Here is a 24,818-nt window from a genome sequence, read left to right on the forward strand (position 1 = left end):
GGATGCGACGGGGCGCATAGCTGGTTGCGAAAGCAAACATACTGCATATGTCGGTGACCTCACCGATGTCGATTCGCTTGAGTGATTTCTTTCGGGATTTTCCTTGTTATAAGATGAAGGGACGTATGTCCACGAGAAATGAGACTGATCTTGCGGAAATTATAATATCAGTTGTATGTAAAACATTGCACAGTACGCAAAGATGTGAGGACAATAGAACACTCTCCATGGGATCTGTTTTGACACCATTGATTACTTGAGATAAAGTACTAGCAGACTAACCATTGAACAATCTCCCCCCTCACTGCTATCTGGGAACAGTTGCGGGTGTTTAGATGGGTACTGATTTCACGCAGTACGACACTTCGATGGCATCCTGCGGCCTCATTAATTAGATCCACCAAAACAGAAATAGTAGCTGACCGGTAAGCCCGTAGGCTGCAGACCTTCATGAATAGCCGTCCCATACACCAGAGCTGGATTGCCCAGAGAGATATGGTCATCCTTGAAGCAATTTCTGAAAGGTTTACAAGCCTCCTCCTTCGAAGCGGTCGAAGCCCGCATGTACTCAGAGTATGGTGGATTCCCGGGTTGATACATGTCGTCAGCGATCACAATGGTGCCAGGCGCGACCAATCCCAGTTCCTCGCCTAGCTTCAGGTCGTTGAGATAGGACGGCTTTGAATGATCCAGAAATAACATGCCTATGTCCTTGGTAGTCTCCGCGAGCTGTCGCAGTGATTCTCGGCATGGTCCTTCCCGGATCTCCACCGTGTCATCCAGCCCAGCAAAAGCAATCAGGGCTCTCTCAGTTGTCGCAAACTTGGGAGTCAATTCCAGGCTTATGTACCGTTGACCTCCCGCCCTTCGCAGTGCATTGCCGAACATGATAGCAGAGTACCCGATATACCCGCCGATTTCGACAATAGTCTCGGGCTTCCGATTCATGATGATATCGGTGACAATCTTGCCTTTCTCCTCTCCGACATTCATTAAGAAGTTTTGGGTCTGGCCGAACTCATCGATGGCGGCGAGCACTGCTTCTGGGGAGCCTTAGATTTCGCCTCGTGAGGTGATAAAGGCTAATAGCTGATCCTCTCTGCCATCATTGCATTGGTGAAGGCAAGTCCACTTAGCTCTGGGATACTATGGTAGACAAATCAAGCCCCAACATACGAAGATGTCCTCCTCAGGCTTGTAGAACACCGGTTTCGAATTCATCGATGTCACAATTGAATGGTGCAGTGAGGGCGGACTTCGTACATGATCGAACTTCAGTAAGCACTATGACAGTGAGGTACTCTTAAATGGGTTTAATCACGAGCGAGCTCCTCTGGATTTGTTCTCTACAACAACGAGGAGTGCTATCAGACAGGTTCAAAGTCGCGAGAAATCCCTTATGTAAGGGATTTTTCCTTACTTGAACTGTCAGGTGCCCATTTTAACTTGGGATTTACCTGGATAGAGTTGGAGTGACGACCGTGTAACTGAAACTGCCGGTCTAGACTCAGGATTTAAACTGGACGCATGTTCAATACTGCGAAAAGCAAGGAATTACTACCAAGTGACAATTGAGGTGACCTGGCTAAGTTGCCTTTCAAGAATGTACTTACTACCCTTGCAGGAGTGGAAGTAGGTATTGAACTGCATGAATTATTGTTGATTATTGTTCGGTTAGCGACCCGAGCCTAAAGGCGGTCGATGACGTGCATTGCTTGCACCCGGAGCGAACAAGTGCAAACCGCAACTTAACGAACATCACTGCCATCTCCGCCGCCCGTTCTTCTTCCACCCCCACATTCATCCAAACTACTGCGCACTCAACCGAGAAACTCCGGTTCCTCCTCGCACGTGCATAACAACCGATCACCCTGCTGGACAGGATCGGAAACTATAGACCCTGCCGGTTCGCGCTGGTAGTATCCACCCACCTTGGACCGCATAATCCACGCCGCGCTTCATATATCAGGTGGCTCTATACTCGGCCCGGAGAAACGGATCAGAACAGGCATCGACTCTGACAGGGAAAACCGCATCTACCCGTTTTGCCAACTCCTGAATCCTGCTCGGAAGGAGATAGCGCCGAGGTCTCGAACATCACGTCTTATCGCAGGTCGTTGTACCCACAGAAACACGACAGAGAGCACATACACAGCTATCACGCTCGCGACCTCCTCCCAAGAAGAGCCATTTTCATTCGGTCCGGCTCTATCATGTTCAACCCCAACATCCACGGGCCCCCTCCCGGGCACGACCAGCATGACCCCATCATTCTCGACGAAGACGACCCAGACCAGTTCGACCAGCGCTACGACTCGGACACCGACTCGGACAACGGCCGAGACCGCACGCCGGCGCATGTCATAGCGCAGCACCAATTATCCCAACTTCAAGGGCTTGACCTTGATAGTATGTTACCCCTGCCACCGCGCCTGTCCCTTGATCCCTGTCCATATCTCCTTTTCTTTCTTTTCCCGACTCAAATATTGTTCATACACATACTAAAAGCACCAAAGGAGCATTCCCGTTTCCTTCTGACCAACCCGCCAGCAACAGTAGCAGTGTACCCGAAAGCATCAGCACCACGAGTACAGTAAACGACAGCAACTGCAACATCTCCTTCTACCAAGCCTCCCTGGAGCAGGACAAAAAGCTCCGGAGTCGACTACGCGAAGAACGCCACGCCGCCCTCTGCGTCCTGATGGACAGGGAGCTACTTACTATCCAGGCTCTAGCGGCGCAGGAGGTATGCTCATCATTCTATTCCTATCTCATCTCCTTTCCCAATGCCCAAGGCTAACAGCCCTGAAAAAGACCATCCCCCAAACCCGCCGCCGCTTCCTCGCCAAACTCCTCAGCCCGGAGGACCCCGAAAACGCCGCAACGCTCCGAGGCGAGCGATTCATCATCCAGCATCCGATGCTTGGGGGATCCAGGTCCGGCTCCGCGTCGCCTGCGGGAAGGCGGATGGGGGTGGGGGTGCTGGATGGGATCGGCATCGGAGTCGTTGGCGGGCCCGGATCGACCACCGGCTTGATTGTGCAGCGGCAGGTCGAGGATGTCTGCGAGGCGGACGATGCGGGGTGGAGGCGGCCCCCAGCGGAGCGGGGCGGTGGAACGAACCGGGGGTCGCCGGCGGGGTCGTTGTCGTCGTCGTCCGGGCGGGTTAAAGGGAGTAGTAGTGTTGCGGCAACAGCGGGGTCTACGCCGGAGAGGAAGGGGAGGCCAATCAAGGGTCGGTCCCAGCGCGAGAGGGAACGGGAGAGGGTGAGGAGGGGTTTGGCTGGTGCTGGTGCTGGTCTTGGGTCCTCTATATTCTGAGATTTTCCCTCCTCTCCCGTGGGATTGTAATATACTAGGCAGACCTCAACCCATACCACCTTGCTCTGTAAGTCTGGAAAATCACAGGAGAGAGATATCCTATTCCCGAAAAGTAAAAAAAAAAGAGAAAAGGTGCATAGAAAAGTGCCCTCATATACATTTGCTGGCCGTAAACCCGTACGTACCCCATGATTCCCATCAGTCCATAAAATAAATACTATACATGCAACAAATACGGAATTGAAGGAACATTAAAATCAAGCCAAGAACAAACGAACACGCAAACAATATAAAGATGGTGGTGGTGACCATCGAAAACTCGTACCCACAATCCGGCTGGTTTCCAACATGGCAAGGAGGGGGTATCTAGTAAACCAAAACCGTTCTTTCCTTTTGACGGTGTCGCGTTTCATCCTTCTCTCCGCAGAAGGTTGAGATTATAGTAGTTTCATCGAAGTTTTGTTATTTTGGTAGGCTTTTTTTTTTGTTTCGTTCTCTCTTTCGCACATGAGTATGGGCTTTCCAAATCGAAGGAAAGCCATAGTCTGCTCGGCAGCAGACCGGAACGCCATGCCTGGCAAGCATATCCCCAAAGATCCGTGGTGGCTGGCTCGGTGCAGCGCATTTCGCCGATAAGAGGATCCATCATGAGGGGCTTTCTTTGTGGTAGACAGCAAGTTGCTTATCTCCGCTTCTCAGCGTTCAGCAAACTCGCGGCATCACCCACTTGCTTTCGCTCGGAGACTTCCCGAGTGCGCATCCGCGCACGGACACGTTCGATATTCATAGGCGCCAATCCTTGGGATGGTGACGGTGATGGATCCGGTTCCGAATAGAAAGGATGCAGTCTGTGGGAAGTAGAGAACCGGACACGACCATCCCTCATGACTGGTAATTGTCATTGTAGGGGTTCCGAGCTCGAGGAGAGTCGGTTCAAGTGGAGGTAGACGTCTGTCCCGTACCTGTACCATTTGTTAGTCGTGGGTTTCTTGTTTCGTGGGGTCACGAGGATCTGCCCTTACCCCTCCATGCTGATCAGCTTCAAATCGCCACCAAAGTACCGAGCATACAGGCGACTGATCGGAAGACCGTAGCCAAACCCGGCCATGGGAGCCTTGAAATCGCTTTTATCGAAATCGGGGTCCAGGCTTGGGGTTTGCTCGACGGTAGTATACATGTACGTCCATACCAAGGGGATAGCAGAACGAGGGATGCCACCACCTTCATCGGAGATCTTGATTGTGATGTCTTCCTTGCCCTCTGCGATAATGACCTTGGTAACCGGGAACGTATCCTTGTCCACACCATTGGCTTCTACCACCGCACGCAAGGAGTTCTTCAAGGTCTCGAAGAGCATATGCGACAAATGTCCCGGCACATACATAAAGTTCAGGTCCTCTTTGCACACGAGCTGCACCTTGGGGGCGTCAAACAGTCCATAATAATCCTGACAGACGAAGCGGGCGTTGTCGATCGCCTCAAGGGCTATCTCCCGCACATTCGTCTTGGTGCAGATTATTCCGACATAGTGTGGATGTTTTACATGAGTCTGTTCGGTCAATGCGATATGCTGTCCGATCAACATCCGTATGCCAATCCTTGACATGTAGAAGCGATCGAGGAAGGATTGAACAGTCGAGTCGATTTGTAGGCGCTGGCGCTTCCGTTTCCATTCGAGAATACCCTGAGCCACGGTAGTCACGACGCTGTCATGCCTTCGCTTTATTTCCTTGAGAGTCTGTGCAAATCGTTCGTTGTAGTCGTTCAGCTCCGGTGGCCAATTTCCTTGGTCATCGGATGGTGCGTAATATCGTCGAGCGGCCGCAGCCTTGCCATTTCCATTGCCATTGGACGTTGAGGACGGGGAGGAACGGTATTGTCCTTCGCGGATGCTGGGGTTTTGTGTGACTTCAGAGAGGATTCTCGAGGACCCGCCGTTAAGCTTTCCCGGGCGCAGCAGACGGGCCTTGACTTCCTGGGTGAGGGTGGGTCGCGGCAGCGTAATGATTTCCTACCGGGGACGTCAGCTATAACTCCGGCGGACACAACCCCGAGGGCGGTGGGTGAGTCATACCTCGAACGACTGCGCGTACCAATCTTGGACTTTTTTGATTGAGGGCATTTCACTGAGTCCATCGGGGAGTTCTCCAAGGTCTTGGACACGATGGGCGAGACGAATTGGTAGTTCTTCTGAGAGGAATTGTGAAGCGCGGAACAGAGTGCCTATATGCGGGTAGCGATCACGAGATTAGCCGATGCCGGTCATGTCTTCCATGCTGTGTGGGTAGAAAGACATCGGAGAGAGCGCAGGAACATAAGAACATACCAACTGAAGGTCTGTCTCCAAATTGGACCATTTGTCGCAGAGAGACACCGGTCGCTGGGAAGCTAGCATAGTGTCTGATGGTGTCCATCAGTCTCTCCGACGGCTTCCACATAATGTCAAGAGTGTCAGGCCGGACGGCCTGGGATTGCGCTTCTCAGAACCAATCTGATGAGGGGGGAAACACTCGCAAGGTGATAGCTAGCAAGTAGCATTGAATGTCAGTCAGATCAAAGTTGAAAAGAATGCAGAAGACTGTAAGGGGGAACTACCGAGGTTGGGGAATCCCCTCCGTTCCGGAGCTCGCCTGCGAAACGGCGGGCGGTAAGAAGCCCCGGAGTGGGATCTCGGTGTGGAAAGGTGACTGTGAGGATGACAGGCACAAGAACCAACGGAAAAATAGAAGAGGGCTTGGAACTGAAGATCCCTTAAATTGAGCACACGAGCAGTCTGGGGAAAGAAGGAAGAAAAGAAAGAGGAAGAGGGAAGGAGGGAGGGGGAAAGACGGAGGAAAGAGGAGGAGGGAAAGGAAAGATGCGGGCGGAGGGAACTGGACTGGGCTGGACACTGAGTGACTGCACCACTACTACTACTACTACAGCTGGCAGCACTGCACCACTCCTTCGGGGAAAGTGGTTGCGGAGACTCACTGCAATTCCCGGGGGGAGCTGGTCACGTGCCATAGTGGGGGAAAAGACCGTTTCCGATCCCGTGATGGGCCGAGGAATTGCAATCAGCCGATCCGTCCACGGTTACTTACCCTTTACACTTTAACTTACTGACTGGAAGTACTGCCAGGTGCTGAGACTCCCTGCAATCTATTTGCTGCTTCTCCTTCAAGTAGCTGCATATCATCAGACCATGTCTGACAGCTGAGATGCAAACTATATTCACAAACTACCTAATTTTGCTATTCTCACCACCACCACCACCACCACCACCACCCACACTACACACCACGTGCCAAGACCTGCCACTTACCACGGAGGAAGTGCCGGTGCAATGAGCTGCACGTTGCAACGTCCCGGATCTCCCCTTCGCCCGAGGATGGTTCGACGCGGCACGACGCAGATACTCCGACTGGCCAGCCGTCTGACTCTCTCCGGGGTGAGAAGGACTCGTAGTCCATCCGATGTCTGGTCGACTCTTCCTTCTAATCCGCGATCCTGGTGACTGGTTCTCTCCGTCACAATCCGTCGAGGTACCCGATTAGGCTTCTTACGTCCGGGGTTCTTGTCCATCCTACCCGCGGGTCTTTAAGGTTCAAGACAAGCTTGTGTACATCTCGTGTGCCCCGGATTCTTAGCACGAAAATGTCACCACTGCCAGCCGGTTTTCCCTTTACCCCCCCCTTGTCGCCCCCTAACTCTCTATGAGTCACATGTTCCGATACAAACAGCAACCATCTAGAATCCTGGATGCAATACTTTCCCGTGGTCTGAGGCAATCCGCTCGATTTGGGAATTGACATGGAAGGGAACAACGGTTGCTTAACCGTAGTCTCGTGTATCCCCTCCGACTGTAAATCGCTACCGACGAGGGAAAATATTTGTCCGTATACTTTTGTGATCGCTGACCGCTGCGATGGTCTCACCAAAGAGGTTGTCGCGCGAGGGACAGACCCATTGTCCTTCCCGGATGGTGGACATGGAACGGAGAAAAGCAACGAGAAACACGCGAGAGATTTATTTAAACATCCGCTGCGGCAACGGTGATCATCGTGGCCTGCTTTCTCTCCCTACCTAGTTTACAACACATCCAATGGAGCCAATCATACTCAGCCCTGGTTCTGATAATGATGATAGGACCAGCGTCAGGGTAGGTACACATATACGACATCACAGTCAGTCGCATAGGGCTGAAGGGAAGAAAAAGAAACAAAGAAGGAATGAGCCGATGCCCAACCACACCTCTGATCTTCCATTCAGGCTGGGTCTTGCTCATCATATCGTCGTCATGCTCGACGACGCTGGCAGTGATGCCTTAGACCCATCGAACAAAAGTCCCTAGAGTGAGCAGGGCTACGAAGAGAACCCTGCGATGTCTCGAACCTCTCCCTTCCCTCCTCCCCCCCTTAACATGGGTCTGACAACGACCGACTCTAGACTCGTCACTCCCGGAACAACCTCATATAACTACAATTGGAAGTCAAGAAAGACCGTGATTCTTCGCTTTTCTTCCACCCGAAACTTTTTTCTATAGTGGAGTCTCATTAGGTCTCGTTAACTTTTGACACCTGTCTGGCCCACCAACCACAGTACCAATTGTCTGTTGAGAGTATTCCGCCAGGTCATATAAGTGGCTGTCACCGCACCGTGCGGTGGACTGACTGTTCGGGCCCTCGAACAAAAAAAAAAGGAGCACCGGGGGAAGCCATTTCCTTTATCTTTTTAATCGCTGCTCTGCCTCGACAGTCGACATTTTTGCGAGAATCTCCCGACTGTCCGAAGCACGACCGTCACAGATCTGCCTATTCCCAGAGCGCTGCGCGCATCGCGTCGATTGTTGTGTTTATTATACAAGGTAAGTGAGAGGCTCTCTTTGATATGCCGGATCAATTTCCTACTCCGAGGCGCCGTTTATTTGTGTGTGGGTGGAATGGATTTATTATTATTTACTGTACCGTTATAATAAGTTAGCCCGTTTGTGGACACGGACGGATCGAAGGACCCATCGACCAGTTCGTTGACTTGCAGAGGATCTTTTCCCAGACTATTTCCTTTTCATTTTCCACTTTAGTTGTTCATTTTATCTTCCGACGGCCTTGTGGGCGTTTGTCTTGTTCTTTTTTAACTTGGAAAAAAAAATGGGGTTAGGCTATGATGCAAAAGTGCGCCGCACGCCATCGAACCCTCTTTTTTTTTCTGCCCTTAACATTTTGCTAACACTTTTTATCTCTATTTTCTGTTGTTCCTCTACTTTAATTCTCTGAGATCCGCCTTGGCGTTTTGGATTTTTCTTTCTTTTTGCACGCCATCTTCCTCTAAAATAATGTTTTGATCTCAATTTTTTCTTTGCAATTGTGATTGTTAATGTTGTACCTTTGTTTTGAATTGGGTCGTGCACTCACTAATCATCAACAAAGACCCGATAGGGAGGATCCGCAACTTCTCCAGCATTGCCTTTTCCGCACTCATGCTACCATTGATGCCGCAATTCAGCCCATAACTGGCTCGGATCCAGTCTATTAGCCCCTCCCATGATTACTACTATCTTTCCCTTTTAAGCCGATTTCTGCCCGGTTCATCCACTGTGCGCGCCTGTGGCTAAGACCTTGGAGGCTTCGTATTGGTTAATTCGCAGGGGCAAATTGAAGACTGGAAAGACCCCCAAAGGAAAAGCAACTCAGCGAGAAAGAATAGAGGGCACGAAAGCGCACGTGGGCAGTCAAGGAGTGCGACGACTATCTTACAGGCAGCCATTGAGGAACAGAACCAAGGGCAAGGAAAGAGAGACAGAACGGAGGAAAGGAAACGTCAGTCCAGAAAAAGAAGAGAGACTGTGACAAGAGTCACAGAAACAATAAGCCACCAGGAGAAAGACGAAGAAAGGACAGGCGCCTGACGTCCTGGCCGTTTGTGCCCCTCTCTGGTCTCAGGTCTCATCAGCATCGCCGTCATTCTGTGCCGCGCCTGGATTCGTCTCCAGTACTTTTACTATCAACCTCACCCCTCCTTCCGGATACCCCTCGGGCTGTTTGGCGGGGCCCATCTCCTTCTTCTGCGGGCCTCTTTGATCTGCTCGGCCTTTGTCTTGCCACGCAGTCTTTCGTTACCCTAAAGCAAACGGAACCCCCCCAGAAAGTTGTTGTCCTTCCCAGCAGATGCATCTTCCCTAAACCCTCCTTTCCTTGTACTACCATCCTTCCCCAGCTGCAAGTTCATGTAAAGAAGATCCCCTTTCCCCTCCTCAAATATGCCTCGTCGCCGTGCCTCTCATAGCGAACCAATGGGCTTATCATCCGCGATGAATGAGGCGTTTGCCTATCCTTTCTCTGGAACGCAACAGAACAATGCTCCACCACGACGGGGTCCGATCGAGGGACCCAACGGACGAAGGTTGATTCGTAGGGTCACCTGGCGATCCTCCACATACAAAATGATGGCCTGTCTGTGGGTTTTGGGTGTCTTCTATATTGTCTGGCTCATCCGAGACATCTTCTATTTGCCTTTCACCCCTTCGCAGAAGGGCCCCATCCACCCTGGATCTCAGACTGAGTAAGTTCGGGCCCTGCCGTCCCTTCCCTTTGCTTCCCGCGAGTCAGTCGATGGCCAGAGATACTTATTCGGCCCGCCTTGGTACATAGTTTGTTGGCTCATTATGTGGGTCGTCGAGAGTGCGGCATCTCTTCCTTGTCCCTCTACCATACTCCATCAACCAGTGATGGACGTGCGTCCAGTCGAGCGTACTGTTCAACCCGGAGTGCTCTGTTGAGTGCCATGAGCAACGGTGGGCGTCATGGGTTTGATGCTGCGTACAGCTCTCAAGGCAAGTGACAAGCACTACACTGTTCCTGCTGTCGAGCACCTTCTCGAGAGATCCCCTTCGGACAGCGATTTGCCCTTCGTAACACTTCGACTGACTCGTGCCGTTTAGACTGTGCCTACCAGTGGTATTCCAGCTCTGAAGTGTGTGACATTTTGCAAAGATTTGATGGGATCGTGTTCGTGGGCGATGATGCCCTAGCCGATGCCTACGCGGGATTCAACATCCTTCTGCGCGAGGATCTCGCGACCGGCTCTCTTAGAGACTGGGAAATGGACAAGGACTTTAGCCAAAGATGCCGATGCGAATCCCAGTTCACTCAAGCTGCGTGTTTGCCACTACGAATCACTTCAAGCAATGAAGTTTACGCCCAAAGCGGCAATCCAGCCGTTCGGTCCCCATACTCGTGCCCGTCCCGTGAGTGACCCCATGGTTTTGTCACGTCAAAGTTCTCTCAAGAGTTCAACATTTGACCAGTGAGGATTCAATCTAGGAGTCTCCCATGCTTTCCTCCCCACAGATGGCTCCCCGGCCTCCAAGAATGTCCACGACCACTTCCGCCGCCTGACCAGAAAAGTGGCAGACCGAAGCAAGCCTGTACCCGTGATTCTGAGTCTCTCGCTTTCGACGTCGTATTCTTTACCAGCAGCTCAGAAGAGCATGGACGAGTGGCTGTCCATGTCCAAGACTACCAAACAAAACACCCCCTTCCTTTGGATCGGTCCCACCGCTCCTGGTCTCCAGAAGGACTCTGAGGACAATATCCACGCATCCAGCTGGCAGTATTCACAAGACACCATCCAGGAAGCCCGAGCCCGAGGCATGGATGCTCTGGGTCTGTACAACATAACCCTTCAAGCCGACAGTTGGGATGGAAAGCACTATGGTGAGCAAGTAGCTCTGGTGCAAGCAATGATGGTAAGCTCCCTCTCTTGGCCCTTCATCTTCATTCTCCTTGATTGTGCATTCCAACCAGTCTAACGAATATAGATAATCAATTGGTTATCCACTCTCTGAAGGGTTGTCTTCATGCGAGGTGGATATTCCTGGCACTGGATTGGCCGAGGAGACGAACTAAAGAATATTTAACGAGGATGACATTGTATGAATATAAGCACAATCTCTCTGAGCATGGCATGGTATGTTTTCTTCTTCCCTTCATGGTTGTCTTCAATACACGGCCCATTTATAACTCGATCCCTTTTTTTCCTGTATCTTCGTGCTGTATCTAGAAAACTGCAGTCTCCACATCTTCATGACCTACTGTGATAATCAATCTCCCATTCATGCTTATGCTAACATAACTCTCGAACAGAATTAAAATGCCAACCCGAGAACTCCAGCCTACCTGCCGTTCAATCCACACTACCAAAACATATACTCATGGGTTTTCGGAATTGTCTCCGCATTATCGCTGTTTACCAGACCTACCCACGTACATTCTATCCATCTAACAACCAGGACCAATCTCGACTCCATTTTCCCGCCTCACCAAACAGTTTCTTTTCCATTTCTCGGACCAAGCGAGGCTTATTCATTTTTCATTTTTCTTTTGGTGTAAAAGTTCTCATGCGCTCATCCTCCATGTATGCTTGTTCTGCTTTGTGTTTTTTGTGGCTTTTTGTTTCTGATATTGTGGGTGGGTAAGAATTATAGATAGACTAACTATGACATTATGACTTGGATGGAAGCAGTGCCTAATTGGATTGAATGTTGCATTCACATTGCACTCCAGGCCCTCCACTAGGCTGCCCGCGGGGCAGACTCGTCTGGGCTCAGGGGCTCTTAACTTATTGTAATTCCCGTTCGGAAGATTTACCTTGTACCTAGTGACACAAGGACTCTCTCGTATCTAGTTTGCCCCTAGTTCCATTCCATGTTTGTTTGGTGCCAGTATCCTAGTCGCTTCGGGTTGTCCTCACCCCACGACCCGTTTTGACTTAACTTACAAGAAAGCTAAAGACAACTACACCGTCGAAGGTAAACGCCCCCACTACCACTCCGATTCATCGTGGAACGCAATTCTAGCCAAATGTACCATAGTCATCTCATATCATAATTAAGTCTTTAAAAACCGTATATACATGACTTTTCCAACCCCGACCCCAACCAACCTTGAACCCCAAATTTAGTTTCTGATCTGCTACAAGACTGACTAGCCCCCAGATACTCTCAAACTTCCAAGCTATCTACGAAAGCTTTTTTTGGCTTGTTCTGCACACACCCGCATATTACTGCGATAGGAGAAAGACAGACAAGGATCCTCCAGTCTATACATACAGAGCAGCGGTCTCGGCCTTAGCGAGGTGGGCCTCGTAGGGCTGGAGGGCCTTCTTCACCTCGGTGGAGGTGAACTTCTCGACCTGCTGCGGGGCACGGCCGACGAAGGTGCTGGGGTCGAGGAGCTTGTCGAGCTCGTCCAGGATCGGGGCGAAGAAGGCGGTGCGGCGGACGCGCTCGAGGAGGTCGTTGTCCTTACCGTGCTTCTTGACCATGTCGGAGGCTTGGTGGGAGAGGACGCCTGCGTTGTGGGAAGATTATGAGTTAGGGGTTAGGGAGCTGTTAGGAAGGAGGGAGAAACGTACGGATTTCCTCGTGCGCATCCTGGCGGGAAAGACCCTTCTTCACGCAGGCCATGATGATCTGAGTGGTTGTTAGTACTGTTCTTTGAGAAGCTTGTTGAAGAAAGGGTTGTGATGGGATGGTCGTTATCGGGCGATGCTTACGTTCTCACTGTTGGGTTTGTTAGTCATTGGTATCAATGATGCGAAGCGAAGCTTGATGACTTACGTGGCCATGAAAGGAAGTTCGTCGTTGACACGACGCTTGATGACTTCGGGGTAGACGACAAAGCCGGAGGTGACGTTGTCTAGTAGGGTTGGTGAGTCAGTGCTCAAGTTATATTGTTCAACATGGTAATGTCGACTTACTCAGAAGAATGAGACAGGCGTCAGCGGAGAGGTAGAGCTCGGGGATGCTGATACGGCGGATAGCGCTGTCGTCCTGTTTGCTGACTGTCAAAATATTGCTCATCCCAAGCAGGAGCGAGGTGTCTCACCAGCGAACGCTCGAACCACTGGGCAGAGTAGGTATCCAAACCGTCCTTGGGGAGGTTCTGAAGGTGTCTTCCGAGGGAGCACAGACGCTCAGACCGCATGGGGTTACGCTTGTAAGCCTGTGAGCGAATCGCGATGTTAGTCTATATTTCGTATCTGGTGATCGCATGATACAACTCACCATGGCGCTGCTGCCAATCTGATCCTTCTCGAAGGGCTCCTCGACCTCCTTGAGCATGGCCAAGTGGCGGATGTCGATACCGATGCGCTCGCAAGTGGCGCCGAAAGAGCCCAGGGCATTGCCAACATCGACATCGATCTTACGGGAGTAAGTCTGACTGGAGATGATGAAAGCGGAGTCGAAACCGGCCTTCTTGGTAACCAGCTCGTCCAACTGCTCAACCTTGTCGTGGTCTCCGTTGAAGATCTGGAGGAAAGAGGCCTGAGTACCGGTGGTACCCTTCACACCACGGAAGCGCAGATCATCGCGGGCTCTCTCGAGGTTGCGCAGATCCATGAGCAGATCCTGGATCCACAGGCAAGCTCTCTTACCAACGGTGACCAGCTGAGCAGGCTGACCGTGGGTGAAGCCCAGGCAGGGCAGATCCTTGTACTGCTTGGCGAAAGCAGACAGCTTGTCAATGACAACGGCAAGCTTGGGGATCAGAATATCCAGACCGTCGCGGAGGAAGATCAAGTCCGCGTTATCCGTGCAGTAGCACGAGGTGGCACCCCAGTGGATGATACCAGCGGCAGCGGGGGCAACCTGGCCGTAGGCGTGGACGTGGGCCATGACGTCGTGTCTCCGGCGCTTCTCCTCCTCCGCGGCAACCTTGAACTCATCATCCTGAATGACCAGGTGAGCCTTCATCTGCTCAATGGCATCGTCGGTAATGTCCAAACCGAGTTCTGGGGGAATGGGCCTTCTGATTAGTCGGCAGCTCGCAGACTGCGATATGGAGAGATAGCTGTGCACAACGACGAGGAAAAATCACCTTTTTCCGACTCAGCAAGCCACAGCCACAGCTGTCTCCAGGTAGAGAAGCGGTTCCGGGGAGAGAAGAGGTACTTCATCTCATTGCCTGAATACCCGAACAACGATTAGTCCGATATCGCTCTGGCTAGCAGATATCGTCAAGGACGTTTTGGGAGGAACTTACTCGCGTAACGCGAGTTGAGAGGGGTCTGATAGACATCGTTGCTGGAAGACATCCTGTCAGAAATGAACTGGAATGATTTTCACAGGGATTGGAATGCAAAGAAGGAGGGTAGAGGGGGAAGGAAGCTGGAGAAGTTTGCGTGAAGCCAGGAAATTTTGCAGCGGGCTAGAATGACTCTTAGCGGGGTCTCCGCTTATCAGTCACGTTATCACCTCCGGAGGGGTTAATACTTAATCATCACATGACCCGCCCGGCGTGGGGGAGAAAAACGCACGACCCCTTTTTTTGTTCTTGCTTGTTTGGATACTACTGGAGAACTACCCGAGACTATGACCAACTGCTAGGTATATGCACAACATTATCTAATTAAGATGAGACATTACAAGAAGATGCGTATATTTGCCGAACCACCTTCTTTCACAGTTGGACTCGAGATATGATTAGCATCTATACTGCCAATCTCCGGCATTCGGTATGACCCCACTGTGCCAGATGCTGATGCTGCCCGCATCTATACCAACGCTGCCAACTGCGCAGATAGGCTTCCTTTGTCGTATTTGACATACTTGCCTCTGCCCTTGTCAATTTCATGATAGCGATCCCAGAACCGCGCGTAGAGAGGCTCTAGGACTGCCTGCACTTCCCTAGCCAGAACTCCGCGCACCTCGCGTTCCATGTATAAACTCTTGTGGCGAGTCACCAAGTCATCGAAGCTGGCGTTGAACGCCTTGAATTTGTCCTTAATGGCGTCCTTATCTTTAGAAGACAGCGATTTGACGATAGCACTGGAATCCACCACGCCTCCAGACGTTGGCCGACCCGATCCACGGGAGGTGTACTGCACATCCAAAAGATAGTGAGACGTTTCCTTCCAAGCATCCAGGTATGTCGAGGTGGCCCGTTTGCGGAATGAATCGATCCGGGCAATGCTATCTCCAGATCCGAGGTATTTCGCTAGTTCTGGGCTTGACCGGATAGAGCGATCCACGGTGCAAAAGACATTTGATAAGAATACCCCCTGGACTGCCTTGGAGCGGTGAAGCGCTCGGCCTCGGGCCTCAAGCGCGATCATTAGAGCTTCAATCATGTCCAAAATGAAATGCGACAAAAGCGTCGAGCTATCCGGACTGACATCCAAGGGCGTGGTGGCTGCGTTAGCCGTCGAGTGCCAGTTCCCGTCACCCAGAGAGGTCAGAATCGATGCAAGAGGCCCGGAGTATCCAGTCAGGGTGGTGAGCGAGCTCATCACCTCGCCAACAAGAGGCACAGAGCCGCCGTCTGGCGGGAGCATAGAGATACTTCCAGCCTTGCGCTTCGTCTCTTCGAGGAGCTCCGAAAGGGATGACTTGGCTGTTTCACGAACAGGCCGGAGAGCTTCGATGAACAAGCTCTTGAGTTCCCCAGTCTTCGAATCGACGCGATAAGACATTGCAGTAACGATCTCAATGATTTCAAAGGCCAAGAAGCAATCCGTCATTAAGTTGGCGCGGATATAGTGGTTGAGCTCCCGGAGCGTCTGCGAATACTCTGTCAAGGCCGAGCGACACGTCGCTTGCAAAGCCAAACCGCGCTCTCCGCCAGTAAAAATCCTGACGATCATATCATGTTCGGTATATATGAAACTTTCCAATGCGTTTGAGTAAATTCCGATACCGTTGGTACCTTGTCGATAAGGACCATCCGCAGCCCTGCGCTTGACGGTATTTAACGAGGCTATGGCAAGATTCTGCAAGCTCGCTGTGATGTACGGTCCACGTATATCGGAGTAGATCTTGAGCGCGGGGTTACCGCCGTCTCGCTGGGGCCCATAGCTTGCCGCGGACGCGATAGTGGCGCATACGGGTCCTAATTCCGTAACAACATCGTCTGGGAGAGAAGGAAACGGGAGCTCTAAGGAGACGGAAGTAAATAGCTTGTCAGCTCCCTTCATTGTCGAGTTACTCGGACAATGACCTACCTTTTGTTAAGTAGTGTAATGGCTCGATGGCGCCGACATTCTCGCCTAGCTTCTTGCGGAGCAAGTCTTGAAGTTGTGAATTACCGAGGCTCAGTAAAGAATTAAAGTCTGTGATCGCTTTCTGATTTGACCTCAAATTCGTCGAGTTCAGGTCCGCTAGCGCCTTTTCCACACGCCTCACAGCCGAAAGATATTGCGACACTCCGACACTTTGGGGGCTTTACGAGGTCAGCAACATGGAAGCCAATGGTCGCGATGAGAACGAAGGGGTGCATACTCAGAACGTATAATGCCTTCTTCTTGACCTTTGGCATTCAGTGGTTGCCGCAGGCGCTCAATGGCTTCGTTGACTTTTTCGATGTTGCTGTTGGTGATCTGAAGGGATTGGGTGTTGCTGTAGATAGGCCCGATGGCATGCTTGACCACGTTTCCGCCGGTTTCCAAACGCACCAGGGAGCCCTGAATTTTCTTCGTAAGGAGCTTCAGCTTCTCAAGATTGGCGTAGAGGACCTCGACCTCCGCACTCTCCTCAGCGTATGCGGCGTTTCTGGGAGCGACCATGGCGAAGGAGGATTCGATCGGCCGGTCCCACCGGTCAACATCAGACAATCAGGGATTCGTAAATGAAGTCGACTGGGCGAGAACAGGGAGACGTCATTCCTCGCTCATGCGATGCGCACGGGGAAGAACAGAATGAGAAGAAGGGGAAAAAGAAATAGGCGCACGTCAGAATTAATGGCTAGCCAACGAGGCACCTGGCCTCATGGAACAAGCATGTCAGTAATGAGATAGTGAAGTAGTCCGAGGTCCCTGCCTTCCCTTCCTTTCTTTCTCCGTACAACGGCGCAATTGCCTTCTGCGTGACTCCGCAATTCACACTAACCCCAATACAGTAATCTCGGCCCGTCCTACGCCCCGGAGCTTAAAACCGCAGAGAAAGGAACAAGTCACGTGATATGACGTAATGGCTACATTTCCTGAGTTCCAGCCTCGATTCTCCCCCGTTGGAATGCAGGAGGGATTTTGTTTAAGTAGTACCTGATCGTCGCGGTCTGGCCCTCCCCCCCGTTATGGACTTCATTGTTGCATGCCGCCCGTCACTGCCCCTCTCATCCTACGGGGTACCCATATCACCATGGGTGCTGCGAAGGCATCGCGCTTACACTGGACGATTCCCCCTACCTTTCTGATCGCCCTAGGCGGCGGGGTGCTTTACGTCGCTGGCGGTCGATCCCTCTCGAATAAGCAACATCTGCTGCAGGCCGAACCCAAATTCTTCTTTTCGACTAGTTCTTCTGTCTTCGCGGACAAAGACTCGAAGAAGACCTCTTCGCTCAGCGATTACCTGCCGGGACATGGCTCGAAACACGACACCCACCATGGGGATGCGGGGTCGATCTGGACAAACATCATGGGCAAGTTCGAGGGGGTCAAATTATCCGTGGGTACCCCGGACTGGATTGAACTAGAGAATCTCAAAAACTACATAATACCCGATTGGACCCGACTACTGCCCGCATCCGTGCAGAAGCTCCAGCGGGAGCTATCGATGGCTCCGGGCTCCCTGGCCGACGAGATCTGGAAAGAAGCTCACGATCCGGACATCAACCCTGAGATACTGCGAAAAGCAAGTGTTCGTGTTGGGGATACTCTGTGTGATGAGGAATTGGTGTATAGAGAAAGACGGCAAAAATACGCCGTCAGGGCCCTTGCGTCCTATTTGAATATCAGGGAAGAGGACATCCATCCCGACGATGTACCGATCATAGCTATGTGTGGCTCGGGAGGAGGACTACGTGCGCTTGTCGCCGGTACGGGTTCGTATCTCGCCACTCAGGAGGCCGGGCTCTGGGATTGCGTGACTTATACTGCAGGAGTGAGTGGAAGCTGCTGGCTACAGACTTTGTACCATTCGTCCATTACTGGGCGTAATTTCAACAAACAGGTTGACCACCTGAAAAACAGGCTAGGAATTCATCTAGCATTTCCCCCTGCAGCACTTAAGCTGCTGACCACTGCGCCCACCAACAAATATCTCTTGAGTGGATTGGTCGAGAAGCTCAAGGGTGATCCCGGTGCAGACTTTGGCCTGGTCGATATATACGGCATGCTACTGGCTGCACGATTGCTGGTCCCGAAGGGCGAGCTCGGAGTCTGTGATCGAGATCTCAAACTATCTAACCAACGATACAACCTCACCAATGGAGCCCACCCTCTTCCTATCTATACTGCTGTTCGCCATGAGATTCCCACGGAGATTCAAGATGAGCATGGCAAACAACCTAAGCCCGAAGACATCATCAAAGAGTCGAAGAATGAAGCCTGGTTCCAATGGTTTGAGTTCACACCATATGAGTTCTTCTGCGAGGAACTTGGAGCAGGCATACCCACATGGGCTCTAGGCAGACACTTCTACGGTGGCGCCAACGTCAAGCGCGAACAGATCTCGCCAATTCCCGAGCTCCGCGTTCCAGGTCTGATGGGCATCTGGGGTAGCGCTTTCTGTGCTACGCTGTCCCACTATTACAAGGAGATTCGACCCGTTGTGCGAGGCATCACGGGACTCGGTGGCATTGATTCCTTGATTCAAGGGAAGACGAAGGACTTGATCCGGGTCCACCCTATTGATCCAGCTGCAATCCCGAACTACGTCTTAGGAATGAAAGACCAATTGCCAGCTTCATGCCCTGATTCGATCTTCCAGAGCCGTCACCTCCGTCTCATGGATGCAGGCATGAGCAACAACCTCCCCATTTACCCACTGCTTAGACCAGGTCGAGACGTCGACGTGATCATCGCCTTCGACGCCTCAGCCGACATCAAGCGCGAGAACTGGCTCTCCGTCGTGGACGGCTACGCTCGCCAACGCGGTATCAAGGGCTGGCCCGTCGGGGCCGGCTGGCCGCGCGAGAGCGAAGAGCCCAAGATCACCGAGGAGACCCTCCGCGAGCCGCAGAAAATCTCCGAAGACGAGATCAACAAGAAGATGGCGGAAGCCAAAGACAAGAGTACCCACCACCACCACCAAAAGCCCTCATCGTCTCCTTCTACTCCCGACAGCACCAACCAACCGGGGCTCGCCCAGGGCGAGCAACCTACCCCGAAGCCAGCCCCGAGCCCCAGCACAACCGACCTGGACTACTGCAACGTCTGGGTCGGCACAAAGCAAGAAATGGTGTCGGACCGCGAGCCGCCGCCGTCGAAACGGCTCTTCCAGCCGCGCCACGCGAGCGACCACTCCGAATCCGACTTCCACCTCATGCGGCCCGATGCAGGCATCGCCGTCGTCTACTTCCCGCTCCTCCCCAACCCGTCCGCCCCGCAACTCCCGGCCTCCTCCGCAATGAACCCCTCGCGCACCTTCGCCCGCCCCTCGGAGAACACCACCTCCGCCGCCAAGGTCTCCGACCCCGCCAAACCCCTGACCCCGCACCCGGGCTCCATCAACCCGGACGTGGACGACTTCCTGTCCACCTGGAATTTCGCCTACACCCCCGAGCAGATCGACTCCGTCGTCGGCCTCGCCAAGGCCAATTTCGCCCAGGGCGAGGACCAGGTCAAGCGCGTAGTCCGCGCCGTGTACGAACGCAAGCGGTCAGACCGGTTACGTCGCGAGGAGGAGGAACACCGTCGCCGGATGGCGGGGTTTGTTCCCGTTTAATGGCTACACCTTCCACGAAACCCATATCTCAAGAAGGTCTGTTACACTCGTTATCGAAGCAAGATATGAGTGAGTATACACACACAAGCGGGTTCCTTTCCCAGTTCCACCTGCCGGGACCTTTTGGAAGTCATTCGCACGACAGAGAATTGTTAATCATTCACAATATTTTCCGGTGTTGGCATGCATACGAACCTAAGGCATACATTTCATTTTTCCATATATTCCTTTACCCCCAAAAACAACTTGTTTAAGATGTGATGTACATAAGCTTCCATATATTAGCTTTAGAGACCCCTTGAACTCAATTGATCCTGCGTCCTGCGCTACTGCGGTTATTACGTGCAGGGCAGACGAGCATGTTTCCTCCATCTTCCCAACGCCCAAACTGAAAATATAGCGTGTACTCTATCTATGTACAAAATCTTCTCTTTCCCTGTATGATTAGGACAACGAGATATCCACCAAAAAGTAGGATGTAAGCCCCTAGGGAGGCACCTGCATGTACTTCTCTGGTTCTCCGAGTGGTCCCCAAAGGATACAACTCCGGAAGCTGGATATCAACAAACCCCGATTCAAAGCTAGACAGCAAAACCATGCAACGGGGGAATCTTTGTATTTCGAGAAAGAACGAAACGAAATTCAGGTCTTCGTCTTGGCCTTCCCCTCCGCCTCTCGCACCTCATCCTCACTCCCCGCCAAACTGGTGTCCTTGCTCTCGTCCGTCTGCTTGCGCAGGCCCAGGTGCTTGCCCCAGTCTTGCAGCGAGGCGGCGGCGGTGGCCGTGAGCTCCGCGGTGATCGAGTGGTCAGATGTCGTGGAGGATTTGTGGCCGTGTCCGTGTCCGTGCTTGTGGCTTTTATGGGTGAGGGATCTCGTGCTGTTGTTCGGTGCCACCGATGGGTCTAGATTCTCCTGCTGCTCGGAGTCTGTGGCCTTGATGTGCCAGTCTGGGGGCTGGGTTTCCGGGGCAGGCTCCCCGGGTTTGGGCTCAGAGATGGGTTGACCTTCTTCGGTGGTGGTGGTGTTCTTGTGTTGTTCAAGGCTATCGCCGCTGTCCCCGACGCCAGGTTGCTGCGAAGGCGCGTACCGCCAGACGACCTTGACGCGGTCGAGGGCCCTCACGCCCTTGCGGGTGGTGCCCTTGATGCCGTCTAAGCCATCCCATTCGCAGGAGAAGACCCCGGAGTCGTGCTGGTGGCCACCCTCGAAGTAGGCGTTGAACCAGACGTGGGCGATGGAGGTGACCATCGCCCAGCCGGTGTAGGCGGCCTTGCTGCGGCGTTCAAAGTCAATGTTGACATCTGAGGCGGGGACGATGATGGGTTGTCGGGGGCGGAAGATGGCGTTGGATATGTGTTTGATCGGGCTGCTATGGGTTTTGTTGGGGGGCGCTGAGGGGGTGGATGTCGAATCGGTCGTGACCGAGGAGGCTGGGTTTTCGGGGGTGGAGGACCCGGTAGGCGATGGCTTCAAGGACTTTTCGGCGCTATTGGGGCTGCTGCTGCCACTACTGCTTTCCTTCTGTTTCTGTAGCGGGTTCGTGCTTTCGTTCTTGCTCTCTGAAGATGAGACGTCCACGTCGTCAACGATCGTGCGCTCGGTCTTGTGAAAGCGATGGAATCGCTTGATCCTCTTCCCATGGTCGACATAGCCCTCCACTGCGACTTTTACTCCGTCCCGAAGACCCCAGACATGCACCTCGAGGATCTCGACCGGTCGTTCGATGTACTTCTTCCCCAATTGATTGGTCCACCGATCCACGTATCCCACCCAGCGCAGCTGGCTGGGAATGCTCACACCAGCACCGAACCCGACCCTCATCCGGCGCTCCGTGAATCGCTGCAATGCGTCCTCTGCCTTCCATCCTTCCTGGCTGATCAGGTAGCTGCAGGCGACGGTCCCACTGCGGCCTTTGCCTGCCTTGCAGTGAACGACGGCAACCCTGTCGGGCTTATTGCTAGTCAACTTGTTCGCGGACTCTGGATCATCGAGTCTGTGAATATAGTTGCGCATACTCCCCGTAATAGCTGGTAGTAGAGCGAAAGGGGGCGGGTGGTGGTCCGGCCATGGGTAATGATGGATTCGACCATATACTTCCGAATCGGGGTACCCTGTTCCCTCCGCACGGAATTCCCAGATACACCAGTCGCTACCGTGTTTGGAATCGAGGAAATGCACGAGTGCATCGAGGGGGTTTCTGTATGCGCGTTGCGGGTAGTTGGAAGATGGGCCGGATGTTGCGATTACTGCGGTTGCGCGGAAGGGGGTCGGTTGTTAGTGCGGTGAGGTTTAGATTTTCAGGGCCAGGTAGCATACGATTGTCCGTCACATAGCATAGGTCCAGGCCTGCTTCAGGATGCTGCTGTCGAGGACCGGCGACAATTTGTCGTAGGATCGACGCCTGCACCGGGAAATTATGTCATGTCAGGTCCCGTGTTGACAGGTAGAAGGGATGGGAAAGCTCTATTGACTTGGGACGTACCATGGGGGCTAAGATATTCTTTGTGCTCTCTGAAAGAAGTTGCCTGGCTAAATGGTTTATCTCTGGTGGTTTAGAAGAGGATATAATGTGCGCCACCGACCTGGTCATTAGCAGCGCGATAGTCTATGGCGTAGGGAGTGAACCACGCACGGGCTTCAACCCGGTGATCTTCTCCAAGTTCTCTCGACCCAGAGATGAACGGATTTGCGAATGATGACGGCTTCCATCCACCCAGTCGAAACAGCAATGATTGCCACAGTGAAAGTAACAGAGACTGTGCAATTTGAACGTGGAGGAAGAAATGGTGGAAGGAGAGAACCGACGACTGCGGGTGATGAGGGCGATGATGTCACCGGCACCCTTTCTTTATCCGGCCGCCCATCAAACAATCGGTGAATGTAAACAGTCTGTTGATAACTCCAATCAAGAACATTATAGACAAACAAATAAGCTGGGATTTGAACTTGATTTGCATTACTCTTGGTCATAAATATTTGTCCTGCATTAGCCACTTTTGCCCATCATGTAACCAGACATTATTAGGTACCCTTCCCCCCGGTCATAGTGTAAAGTCATTCTGGCCCAATATATACTATCAACAATAAAAGAAAACAGACATGGCCATCATAGTATGATACAAAAGCATTGCCGTAACCTACCCCTCCATTCGAATTTCCCTCCTGGGATATTCCCTTTTGGTATAGCACCGGCCCGGCGGTTAAAGTCGGTTCATCCTCCGACCTGTTCAGGCGACACCATACTCCTCAGTGACAGGGATAGTGAATCGCGGGGTCGACGAGGTGACATTAGTCTCTCCGAAAGCAAAGAACTCGGCTTCACCCCCAGACCGGAGCCACACGTGTTCGACCCGGACATTCCACAGCGGATACGGCTCGGCCTTGACGCGAGACTTGACCAGATGGTCCTGGCAGGAGATGAGGTCATCCGAGCTGTCCGTAGTACCGGAGCAGGTGGTGTTGAAGCCCGGTGTGTTCTTGGTCGCAATTCCGAGGATGTTGAAGTTGTACACACAGCCTCCTGGCGAGCAGCCGGTGGTAAAATTGGACACATGCCAGGTCAGTGCCGCGCTGTCACGGCGACTGGGATAGGAGATAGGAGAGGCAGAGGTGAGGCTCAGGGTGGAGAGAGCAAGACCGAAAAGGGTGGTGAGTTGCATGGTGATGGGGATAATCGTAGGTCGGGTGACTAAGGTTTGGTAAGGTAGGATTGAGTTCTTGTGCCTTGCGACCACGAGGTATGTATGTAATGTATGTGTGTATGCAGGCGTGGGGATGAACTGATGTATATGCTTGACAGGAAAGAGACAGGCACTCAACAGAGAAGATTAAGTATTATCAGTAAGTACTGAGGAGATATAAAGACAATTAGAGGAGGAAAGGAGAAGACGGATGAAATTGTGATGGAAAAAGGGGAGAGAGAAAGAATGCAGCGAGCAGCGACGGTGACTTGATATAACCCCGGTTCGGCTGTAGCGACGGCGGCGTTGGCACCAGGCAGGACTGCAGGAAGAGCGCAGACGGATGGATCCTCGCCTCCGTCTGGAGTCGATACTTTTCTTAGAACTTGCAAAAGCGATCCTGATGCAGCGGGAGAGCAATTCGACCCCAACAGTGGAGCGAAAGTTGAAACGAATCACTGGCGACAGGCTCAACTCATTGGCCAGAGGGTGGGTGATCGCGCGGAATATGAGCGAAGATCCGTTTTGTTGCCCATTTGCAGCGAAGCAAAAGAAGAACAGTCTTATCAAATGTGTGACAGACCATGGTTACACAACTGACGGTGAGAAAAGGTTTGTGCTCAACGGGCTGGATGGAGATTCGATGCGATGTTTTGGAGTTTGTTGTTGATGCCGTTGTTGAACCCTACATTGTATTGTCCCAACTGTTCACTGTGATTGCATTGCGGTAGTGGTTAGCCGATCTCAATCTGGGATTGACATAATTATAGAAATTTGACCAACCTACTAAGCACTTGATGATATTCTTAGGTATGATTGAACCATGACACGGATAATCATCAAACAGCTGGTCCAGGCGGGAAATCCGGGCGCAATCAACGGCGGTTTGACGATGAGGCGCTCGCTGTCTCACATGCAAGCTTAAATCTCTTCCGCCTCGGGGAACTTCCCATTTTGTTAGATAATTTCCCTATGATTCCTGTCTCATGCACCCTGCCGTTGCTTACTTGCATTCCCCCGTTTTCTCACCCGAATACCGGAACTGTGCGGCTGTCATCGCGACGGGACTCAGTCACAGTCATTCACCCCCTCCCCCCCCCGGGAGAACCGGAGAAGATCTCTTCCTGGTCTCTCTTTATGGTAGTTGTTCAACACTTCACTGGTTTGCAATA

General features: G+C 52.3%; 10 protein-coding genes across 10 annotated transcripts; 4 read left to right on the forward strand and 6 right to left on the reverse strand.

Moving 5' to 3' along the window:
- Window positions 1-387: 387 nt before the first annotated feature.
- Window positions 388-1,221, reverse strand: BO97DRAFT_430653 (O-methyltransferase; the record flags this gene model as incomplete). The annotated part of the gene is made up of 2 exons (XM_025697456.1): window positions 388-1,052; window positions 1,173-1,221. The coding sequence occupies 2 exons, from the start codon at window positions 1,219-1,221 to the stop codon at window positions 388-390; spliced, it is 714 nt and encodes a 237-aa protein (XP_025556857.1).
- An 815-nt stretch (window positions 1,222-2,036) lies between these two features.
- BO97DRAFT_12796 (uncharacterized protein) lies at window positions 2,037-3,545 on the forward strand. The gene is made up of 3 exons (XM_025690027.1): window positions 2,037-2,409; window positions 2,517-2,746; window positions 2,815-3,545. The coding sequence occupies exons 1-3, from the start codon at window positions 2,214-2,216 to the stop codon at window positions 3,319-3,321; spliced, it is 933 nt and encodes a 310-aa protein (XP_025556858.1). The 5' UTR covers window positions 2,037-2,213; the 3' UTR covers window positions 3,322-3,545.
- Window positions 3,546-4,094: 549 nt separating this feature from the next.
- On the reverse strand, window positions 4,095-5,915 carry BO97DRAFT_12751 (PDK/BCKDK family protein kinase). Its single transcript, XM_025690016.1, has 4 exons — window positions 5,648-5,915; window positions 5,396-5,544; window positions 4,344-5,332; window positions 4,095-4,283 (listed from the first exon to the last, which is right to left on the reverse strand). Exons 1-4 carry the CDS (start codon window positions 5,757-5,759, stop codon window positions 4,220-4,222), a joined length of 1,314 nt encoding a protein of 437 aa, XP_025556859.1. The 5' UTR covers window positions 5,760-5,915; the 3' UTR covers window positions 4,095-4,219.
- Window positions 5,916-9,313: 3,398 nt separating this feature from the next.
- On the forward strand, window positions 9,314-11,241 carry BO97DRAFT_12960 (uncharacterized protein). Its single transcript, XM_025690041.1, has 5 exons — window positions 9,314-9,861; window positions 9,951-10,132; window positions 10,241-10,546; window positions 10,623-11,047; window positions 11,120-11,241. The coding sequence occupies exons 1-5, from the start codon at window positions 9,560-9,562 to the stop codon at window positions 11,144-11,146; spliced, it is 1,242 nt and encodes a 413-aa protein (XP_025556860.1). The 5' UTR covers window positions 9,314-9,559; the 3' UTR covers window positions 11,147-11,241.
- A 173-nt stretch (window positions 11,242-11,414) lies between these two features.
- Window positions 11,415-11,859, forward strand: BO97DRAFT_12964 (uncharacterized protein). Its single transcript, XM_025690042.1, has one exon. It carries the CDS (start codon window positions 11,513-11,515, stop codon window positions 11,774-11,776), a length of 264 nt encoding a protein of 87 aa, XP_025556861.1. The 5' UTR covers window positions 11,415-11,512; the 3' UTR covers window positions 11,777-11,859.
- Window positions 11,860-12,204: 345 nt separating this feature from the next.
- ade13 (adenylosuccinase ADE13) lies at window positions 12,205-14,474 on the reverse strand. Its single transcript, XM_025692333.1, has 9 exons — window positions 14,346-14,474; window positions 14,181-14,267; window positions 13,367-14,094; window positions 13,188-13,304; window positions 13,060-13,132; window positions 12,920-12,998; window positions 12,856-12,862; window positions 12,715-12,772; window positions 12,205-12,650 (listed from the first exon to the last, which is right to left on the reverse strand). The coding sequence occupies exons 1-9, from the start codon at window positions 14,395-14,397 to the stop codon at window positions 12,400-12,402; spliced, it is 1,452 nt and encodes a 483-aa protein (XP_025556862.1). The 5' UTR covers window positions 14,398-14,474; the 3' UTR covers window positions 12,205-12,399.
- Window positions 14,475-14,719: 245 nt separating this feature from the next.
- Window positions 14,720-17,106, reverse strand: BO97DRAFT_359716 (EXO70 family protein). The gene is made up of 3 exons (XM_025692334.1): window positions 16,580-17,106; window positions 16,303-16,520; window positions 14,720-16,235 (listed from the first exon to the last, which is right to left on the reverse strand). The coding sequence occupies exons 1-3, from the start codon at window positions 16,861-16,863 to the stop codon at window positions 14,857-14,859; spliced, it is 1,881 nt and encodes a 626-aa protein (XP_025556863.1). The 5' UTR covers window positions 16,864-17,106; the 3' UTR covers window positions 14,720-14,856.
- A 217-nt stretch (window positions 17,107-17,323) lies between these two features.
- BO97DRAFT_402221 (putative phospholipase A2 (PlaA)) lies at window positions 17,324-20,293 on the forward strand. The gene has a single exon (XM_025694443.1). It carries the CDS (start codon window positions 17,438-17,440, stop codon window positions 19,961-19,963), a length of 2,526 nt encoding a protein of 841 aa, XP_025556864.1. The 5' UTR covers window positions 17,324-17,437; the 3' UTR covers window positions 19,964-20,293.
- Window positions 20,194-22,603, reverse strand: BO97DRAFT_402222 (putative phosphatidylinositol-3,4,5-trisphosphate 3-phosphatase). Its single transcript, XM_025694444.1, has 4 exons — window positions 22,549-22,603; window positions 22,449-22,491; window positions 22,283-22,367; window positions 20,194-22,212 (listed from the first exon to the last, which is right to left on the reverse strand). Exons 2-4 carry the CDS (start codon window positions 22,449-22,451, stop codon window positions 20,606-20,608), a joined length of 1,695 nt encoding a protein of 564 aa, XP_025556865.1. The 5' UTR covers window positions 22,452-22,491; window positions 22,549-22,603; the 3' UTR covers window positions 20,194-20,605.
- Window positions 22,604-23,193: 590 nt separating this feature from the next.
- BO97DRAFT_334202 (uncharacterized protein) lies at window positions 23,194-23,625 on the reverse strand (the record flags this gene model as incomplete). Its single annotated transcript, XM_025691390.1, has 1 exon — window positions 23,194-23,625. One exon carries the CDS (start codon window positions 23,623-23,625, stop codon window positions 23,194-23,196), a length of 432 nt encoding a protein of 143 aa, XP_025556866.1.
- Window positions 23,626-24,818: the final 1,193 nt, after the last annotated feature.

The sequence above is a fragment of the Aspergillus homomorphus genome (assembly GCF_003184865.1).
Source record: "Aspergillus homomorphus CBS 101889 unplaced genomic scaffold BO97scaffold_1, whole genome shotgun sequence".
Taxonomy (NCBI): domain Eukaryota; kingdom Fungi; phylum Ascomycota; class Eurotiomycetes; order Eurotiales; family Aspergillaceae; genus Aspergillus; species Aspergillus homomorphus.

Excerpts from the sequence above, each read along its gene's own strand:
- BO97DRAFT_12796 (XM_025690027.1), top strand. The coding sequence starts at position 2,214 with ATGTTCAACCCCAACATCCACGGGCCCCCTCCCGGGCACGACCAGCAT. Across the intron at positions 2,410-2,516 it reads TCAAGGGCTTGACCTTGATA|GAGCATTCCCGTTTCCTTCT; the intron begins GTATGTTACCCC and ends AAAGCACCAAAG. Across the intron at positions 2,747-2,814 it reads AGGCTCTAGCGGCGCAGGAG|ACCATCCCCCAAACCCGCCG; the intron begins GTATGCTCATCA and ends GCCCTGAAAAAG.
- BO97DRAFT_12751 (XM_025690016.1), bottom strand. The coding sequence starts at position 5,759 with ATGTGGAAGCCGTCGGAGAGACTGATGGACACCATCAGACACTATGCT. Across the intron at positions 5,545-5,647 it reads TGGAGACAGACCTTCAGTTG|GCACTCTGTTCCGCGCTTCA; the intron begins GTATGTTCTTAT and ends ACCCGCATATAG. Across the intron at positions 5,333-5,395 it reads GGTACGCGCAGTCGTTCGAG|GAAATCATTACGCTGCCGCG; the intron begins GTATGACTCACC and ends CGTCCCCGGTAG.
- BO97DRAFT_12960 (XM_025690041.1), top strand. The coding sequence starts at position 9,560 with ATGCCTCGTCGCCGTGCCTCTCATAGCGAACCAATGGGCTTATCATCC. Across the intron at positions 10,133-10,240 it reads TGCTGCGTACAGCTCTCAAG|ACTGTGCCTACCAGTGGTAT; the intron begins GCAAGTGACAAG and ends CGTGCCGTTTAG. Across the intron at positions 10,547-10,622 it reads CCCATACTCGTGCCCGTCCC|GAGTCTCCCATGCTTTCCTC; the intron begins GTGAGTGACCCC and ends GATTCAATCTAG.
- BO97DRAFT_12964 (XM_025690042.1), top strand. The coding sequence starts at position 11,513 with ATGGGTTTTCGGAATTGTCTCCGCATTATCGCTGTTTACCAGACCTAC.
- ade13 (XM_025692333.1), bottom strand. The coding sequence starts at position 14,397 with ATGTCTTCCAGCAACGATGTCTATCAGACCCCTCTCAACTCGCGTTAC. Across the intron at positions 14,268-14,345 it reads TCTCAACTCGCGTTACGCGA|GCAATGAGATGAAGTACCTC; the intron begins GTAAGTTCCTCC and ends TCGGGTATTCAG. Across the intron at positions 12,651-12,714 it reads GGATGCGCACGAGGAAATCC|GCGTCCTCTCCCACCAAGCC; the intron begins GTACGTTTCTCC and ends CCCACAACGCAG.
- BO97DRAFT_359716 (XM_025692334.1), bottom strand. The coding sequence starts at position 16,863 with ATGGTCGCTCCCAGAAACGCCGCATACGCTGAGGAGAGTGCGGAGGTC. Across the intron at positions 16,521-16,579 it reads GAAGGCATTATACGTTCTGA|CCCCCAAAGTGTCGGAGTGT; the intron begins GTATGCACCCCT and ends GACCTCGTAAAG. Across the intron at positions 16,236-16,302 it reads ATTACACTACTTAACAAAAG|AGCTCCCGTTTCCTTCTCTC; the intron begins GTAGGTCATTGT and ends CCGTCTCCTTAG.
- BO97DRAFT_402221 (XM_025694443.1), top strand. The coding sequence starts at position 17,438 with ATGGGTGCTGCGAAGGCATCGCGCTTACACTGGACGATTCCCCCTACC.
- BO97DRAFT_402222 (XM_025694444.1), bottom strand. Across the intron at positions 22,213-22,282 it reads ATGCTATGTGACGGACAATC|TAATCGCAACATCCGGCCCA; the intron begins GTATGCTACCTG and ends GCGCAACCGCAG.